General features: G+C 39.3%; 1 protein-coding gene across 4 annotated transcripts in view; it reads left to right on the top strand.

Moving 5' to 3' along the window:
- CTNNB1 (catenin beta 1) overlaps positions 1-6,785 on the top strand; it is a 116,553-nt gene extending 109,768 nt beyond the window's left edge. For 3 of the 4 annotated variants that reach the window (XM_029589700.1, XM_029589698.1, XM_029589699.1), the window contains exons 13-16: positions 4,545-4,666; positions 5,058-5,121; positions 5,566-5,792; positions 6,022-6,785. In XM_029589700.1, the coding sequence (XP_029445560.1) occupies positions 4,545-4,666; positions 5,058-5,121; positions 5,566-5,774 (395 nt within the window). In that variant the 3' untranslated portion in view covers positions 5,775-5,792; positions 6,022-6,785. The remainder of the gene's footprint in view (positions 1-4,544; positions 4,667-5,057; positions 5,122-5,565; positions 5,793-6,021) is intronic. The other variant, XM_029589701.1, reaches the window with a different exon arrangement.
- Positions 6,786-7,017: the final 232 nt, after the last annotated feature.

The raw sequence follows: 7,017 nt of genomic DNA on the forward strand, positions 1-7,017 counted from the left end.
CTTCTGACAGCAGAATTAAAATTCCTTTCCTGGAAAGCTTGTTTTTAATCACTTACTCTGTAAGAAGAAATTACTATTAATTACAAGCTTTAGTATGTTACTGTCCTTATACTGTATTTTCAACAAAAGAGTAATTGTGAAAATTGATCCTAACATTCTACCAAAAGTGTTATCACAATTTAATCTAAATCTATTATCTTGCCAATCTGTAAGGGAAAGCAAGCTCTTCATACTTGAATTGCTTTATTTTTATTTGAAGAAAGGAAGTCTCATAGAAAGTCTTCACAACTTTTTCAACCCCTTCAACCTAATCAAAGGTAATTAGTTAGCAAAAAAAAACCCAAAACAAAAGAAACTGTCCACTTGGATTTCAGATTGAGCATAGCAATAAGAAATGCAGTCAGGACAGCAGCTTAAAAATAAAAACCTGTCAAGTCAGATACAGCAGTTTCCTTAGCTTATCTTTGCTCTGTGTCTATGGCAGATATTTACATGGCTGCCAGTTGGTGTTCCATTCATATCTTCACACATTTCGGCCCAGAAAATGCCTTGGACAATTTTAGGAAAACAGTGCTTAAAAACTTGTTTTAATCCCTTCCCCTCCCCTCCCCCCCCCCCAAAACCCCAATATAGCACAGCTTTCATGACTCTTGCAAGAGAAAATGTATACCCCATGCAGTCCTAAGCTTGAGTCTCCCCCCACTTGTGTGGCTGATTATCCTGGTTGTTCACAGAGAAAGCAAAGTTAAGTGTTTCAAATTCATCACACAGGAGAGGCAAAATCTGCCATCGCTGTCCCTCATAGTGTGGATGTTGAGCATGTAGTAGTCTCCTCCTTAACTCCTTCCTAAATAGGTTGAGGATGTTCAATTTCCTACCAGGAAACCGTCAACCAGAAGGTCCTGTGATTTTCAAATGAAAGATGTTCACAACATGATCTAAGACTAGCCAACTGGATCCCTTCTGAGGTTTGAGGGACCGGCTTCAGCATTTTCTACCTATCAGCTTTAGCACCTCTTCAAAGTTCATTTTGGTGCCATTGCACCATATCACTAGTAGGAGGAAGCGGCTCAGATTTTTCTCCACCCCTTACTGTCAAACTTTTTTAAAAACTGGCATTCCAAATCGCCAGTCAGTAACAGTGCTTGCGACCTCAGTCTAGTGCTAACTCAACTTTGAACCCTTTTTTCAAGCCTCTTGAGTTGGATTTCATTTTTCACTTGGAAAGATTTTTCACGTGGCTTTTACTTTGGCATGAAGAGTAAGCAAATTACAGGCTCTGATATATTCCCCATACCTTCAGTTTTTTCATAATGGGGTGAGTTCGTAGAACTACAGTGTTCCTTCCAAAGATGGTGTTTGCACTCCATGTTAATCAAGCTATAGGGCTAACTGCATTCTTTCCAGGGCCAGCACTAGCTTTTTTGCTGCTCTATGCACACACTGTGCTGTGCCCCACACCCATCAAGAAAAACCCAGCTCCCTTCAGCAATCTCTATTTTAAAAAATTGACACCACCCCAAACAGAATCCATGGTCAAGGGAAGGGTATTCATTACTGTCAGTAAATCTTACTGCCTTGCATGTGCGCACACAATTCAATTATGCATCTTTAACAGATTTTACATACAAAAAACATTCAAAAATAGTCTTCTGTATTGGGGAGGTATGATTACACAAACTTTATCGCACGCACACTCTCGCTCACTCCCTCAGACACTGTGTGAGCATGCCTGTGAGAACCTGTGACACAGAAGTTCTCAAGGCTCTCTCTCACATACACATGAACACAAGCTCCGAAACCCAAACATACACAAGAGCATAAGCTCTGACACAAGCATGAACACAGCTTCATTTTTCCAGGCCATTGTGGGATAAGCTCCACCACAGCCCAGCAGGCTACTCTTTCCTTCAGCCTCAAGGGCCTTTCTGCAAAAGGGGGTGGGAGCCAGAAAGCTGTGTGCGCACAGCTAAAATGGGAAAACTACTGCAAACTTTTCTCATGTTTGGTTGCTGGTGGCCCCATGGCATCTCCTACTGCTCTTGCCCCCCCCCCCCCCCCAGTTTGCTGTCCCATGCAAATGGACAGTGTGCACATCCGGTAGCGCCGGGCCTGATCCTTTCCATGACCACGTGCGCACACACAGGAGAATAGGCTCTTCACTTCTTGGTCTGTAAGAGAGCTGGAATATTACCTAAAGAGCACTGAATCTCAATGTCAACTTTCTCAATTGTTTGGGTCCTTTCATACCAACAGATGGAGAAGGGCAGTTGCCAAACTCTGTCCAGTTGGCTAGCAGTCTGTGTAGTGCACTCTTATATGCAGGCTGGCTTACAGATTAGACTGTCAAGACTCATCAAGTAAAAACCATGTTAGCTTCAGTGATTTATCTCAGGTCAACTTTTATTGACATTTGCAAAGCTGCTACTTGGTCATCTGTTCACACTTTGTCCTATTTCTGTCTGGACAGCATGTCCCGAGGAGAGAACTTTGGACAAGCAGTTCTGCGCTGCCTGTTCACCCAATAATCCACTCTCCACCTGGTGTAGCCAGGTGGTCTTTATATGCTTCTGCTGTACAAGCAGCTTGAGGCTCAAATGGATAATGGCTGATTCATATCTGTTTATCAACTGAGAAAGCGAATTTGCTTACCTGTAAACAGTGGTGTTCTTAGACGGGATGAATTAATATTCTTAAACACCTGCTTCCCTGGAAAGTGACTATCTAGTTTACGTTCCTAGTTGGTACTGAGGGGCTCGCAAGACAGTGTGCATGCATGAGAACTCTCATACATGCTCAGTATTAGTTTTTACTGAGCTCCAAGAACTGAGTTTGTCAGCACTATCGAATGTCATCCAGATGTGATGACTAATTCAGCCTGCTGCCTATTGAGAACGGTTTACATGTAAGCAAAGTTGTTTCTTTAAAAAATTCTTAATCCCCGCCTTGGAAGTTGTGTGAAATATATTCTACTAATTTGGAACAAAGTAACTCAGTATTAATTAATGGCCTATGTAATATCAGTGATTCTGTCCATGATTTATCTGGTTCTAACTCTCCTTCAATGAAGTTTCTTTCAACACTTTGGATAAATGTTCCTCTGTATAACAAGGCAAATTTGGATTTTCTGTAATCATGCACATTTGTACAAGGAGTAGATAGCCAGTCTATAGAAAAATAGAAATACTTCTGTTACCAATTAAAACTATTAAAATAAGTCGAGCAAGTTTATGCATCTGTGTAAACTTAATAATGAACTTAGGGAATGTAAATCTTAACGATCACTTTTTTTGGGAAAGACCTTCAAGCTGCCTTCATTGCTCCATGATTTGTCATTTGCCCAGTTTGCAGTTGCTGAACATACAATTTAAAAATGTGGTTTCAGTAGAGTAATTACCCCGAGATACTGGACAGTAGCCACTGTGCTGTCAGCTCCTGAAAGAATCCTCTGCTTAGCAATCTGTTGTAGTAGAGTTTTAGCAGAGGCCACTTCAAGGTCATAAAGTTAAAAAACCATTTTTCTGTTTACTAAAGTAAACCCCATGTGGTAAATAACTTCCAAGATTTTTTTTATTTTTTTAAAGCTTATTGAATGGTTACATACATAGAATGAGTCCATTCAAGTTTCTGACCACATTTCTTCAAAATGGACATGTTTAGATGCTTATAACAGATATTTAACGTGAGGCTCATTAGCCATTTGTGGCTTTTCACAGTTTAATTTTGCACATCTTGATTATTTTACAGTTTCAGTGGAAAATATTCAAGTTGAAGCTAATACAGTTCTAAGGCAGCAGTACTGGAAAATTGATAATCTACATTAGTTTGAAAATTGTTTGGGAATTCCTTATATCCCATTTTGGGCCTGGATTCTCTAAGGACGCAGACCTTAGAGAATCCGGCGGGCCTGCAAAAGCTGGCAGCCATCGCACCACTGCGGTGTGCTGGCTGCCGGCTTTCGCACCGAATAACTACATCATAAAAGGTGTAGTTATTCGGCGTGAAACTGGCAGCGATGAGGGTCCTTACCTTTCGCCACCAGCGATGTCTCCGCAGTGTCAGCCCTGCCTCCTCTTCCAGGGCAGACTCCGCCCCGATTTAGGTATCGCACGCGAAAAGGGACTTAACTAATTTTCACTGTGATACCTATAAAACTCAGAGGTAAAGGATGAATTGGAAGCCTTTTTTTTTATTTTTTTTTATTTTTTTTCTGGTATATATTTTGCTTTCCAAAAGTATTGATGGAACAAATTTAGTGCAAGACTGAAAAGTTAATGAAGTTAAAAGGGGGGCAAGTTGATATCTTGAAGAATGCTGTTGCTTTAAGTATTGGTTTGAAGCTGCTGCTGCCAAAGGATTTCATGACTGACCAGTGGCATTCCACTGGCTTATAATACTTTAGTTTATCTGCATATATATTGACTCAGTATTCAGATTTTCTTTTTAGTATCTGGTCTTTAGTAGCAATCTAAATACAAGACTACTGCTAATTATTAAACAATGCTGCAAATATGTGCACCCTGAAATGATCTCTTTCATTGTAGCAACATACGCAGCTGCTGTACTGTTCCGTATGTCTGAAGACAAGCCACAAGACTACAAGAAGCGGCTCTCAGTAGAGCTGACTAGCTCTCTCTTTAGAACGGAACCAATGGCATGGAATGAGGTAGGCCCTTATGCTATGTAATCTATAATTACTGAATTAATATAATTTGAACAGTCGTCATATGGTTAAAATTGAGATGAATGCTAATTGTGAAGTCTTGGATGTTTTCAGTTTAATCTCTATAGGTTTTCATTCACTCTTACCATGGTAGCTGGTGCATGCATAACTAGCAATTTTAAACACAATCTTTGGAGTTGGAGGGGGATGGGGAAGTATTTATCATAAAACTGCACTTATTTTGTGTTGGCCAGCTCCATTACTCTTATGTAAATTGTGTGGCTCTATCTTTAAAACAGACTCTTTGAAAGTGGACTTCTAGTTGTTTTCAAGAGAGCTGTAATATCTGCAAGGTATTAAAATATTTTGTTCATATATAATTTTTCTGTTTTAGACTGGTGATCTTGGACTAGATATTGGTGCCCAAGGAGAGCCACTTGGATACCGTCAGGATGGTGGTACAACTTTTAAATTTTTTTTTAAAGTTTGCTTAACTCGGTCTTCATTTTAAAGATTGAGTAGAGCCAGGCAAACTGCCATGTCTGACAAGTTCTGAATGTTTGGCAGTTAGTAAGTTTAAGATGATACCTTTAAAGATTTGCATATTTCAAATATGTACATATTTGAATTTTATCTTTAGTATAATTATTCAGACTGACTAGGTTGAGACTTGCCGAAATGCTTCTGATAGTATGGCTTGTCTGCACAGCCACAATGGAACAGCTTGTCCCATTCTGAACAATGGGACAACTGCTAGAGACCAGGCACCGCATCTGCTACGCATGTTTTGAGCTTGACTGAACTACAAGAAGCTAAAAAGGCTGCTTTTGGATGCATCTGACACCTGTTAACATGCTTTTGCTTCTCCCCTTTTCTACTGTTGCCATTTTTAACTCTTCTAGATCCTAGTTACCGTTCTTTCCATTCTGCTGGATATGGTCAAGATGCCATGGGTTTGGATCCAATGATGGAGCATGAAATGGGTGGCCACCACCCTGGTACTGAGTACCCAGTGGATGGGCTGCCTGATTTGGGACATGCTCAGGACCTTATGGATGGGCTGCCTCCAGGCGATAGCAATCAGTTGGCCTGGTTTGATACGGACCTGTAAATACATCACCCTTTTTAGGTATGAAGCTTAAGTATAGAGCAAAATTTACACTGGGTGGGGATTTAGTTTGTTTATAGTTCTTAAGCATGACTAGTGTAAAATGTGCTTAAGGATGATTTGATTTTTTTATTAAATGTGCATATATTTTGGACAGAAGGTAATGTGCTGTTCTGCTTTAATAAAATTAAATGAGCATAACCTGTTTTTCAGACTTGGAATCTTAGCATGGAATGTTTTCTCTCCACAGCTGTCTCATCTGATTGAATTTGCATTGTGATTGGCCTGTAGAGTTGCTGAGAGGACTGGAGGGGATGGGCTAGTACCTCAAAGTGCCTGACCCACTAACCAAGTTGAGTTTCCTATGGGAACAATGAAAGTACACTTTACGTTCTGGTCCTTTTTGGTTGAGGAGTAACAATACAAATGGATTTGAAAGTGATTCTTTAAAGAACGCACAAGAACGGATTGCAAGATGGAATTTATCAAACCCTAGCCTTGCTTGTTTAAATTTAATTTTTTTATTTCTGTAATGGTACTGACATAGCTTGCTTTTTGATAGTATTTAGACCTTTTTTTTGCAGTAATTGTTTTAAGTCTCTCATAGTGTTAAGTTATAGTGGATATTGCTACAGCAGTTTCTAATTTTTAAAGATTGAGTAATGGTGTAGAACACTAATTCATAATCACTCTTAATTGTATTCTGAATAAAGTGTAACATTGTGTAGCCTTTTTGTATAAAAAATAGATAAATAGAAAAGGTCCATTTAGTTTCCTTTTAATATGCTTAAAATAAGCAGGTGAATCGACTTCAAAATTTTTGATCAAAGACTTTATCTGGGATATATCTGGGTAGGGGCCAGTAAAAACTGTTTGGAATCTTGTATTAGACAGTTTACCAGTTGCCTTTTATCCCAATGTTATAATAGCCTGCTGTGTTACAAATGCTTCATGGGGGAAATATGCGATTATAAAAATGATTTGGAAGAATTAAAGTGAACTTTTAATTCCTTTTTCCTGTGTCAAGTTATTTAAACCAGTGCACATGGAACATGATCCTGTAATGAAGTGGATGCATAGGGGGCACCCATGTGAAATGAAATTTGCTTTGACTGTAAGGCTCCAGATCTTCAAAAACAAATAGCTTTACATAGTCATATAGAAGGTAATTTTGAAAGCCATTTGCATGGGTAAAAATATATCCAAGTAGCATATCGGTTCTTAAAATTCATCCTTCCATCCCCTG

Source organism: Rhinatrema bivittatum, chromosome 2 (assembly GCF_901001135.1).
Source record: "Rhinatrema bivittatum chromosome 2, aRhiBiv1.1, whole genome shotgun sequence".
Lineage (NCBI taxonomy): Eukaryota > Metazoa > Chordata > Amphibia > Gymnophiona > Rhinatrematidae > Rhinatrema > Rhinatrema bivittatum.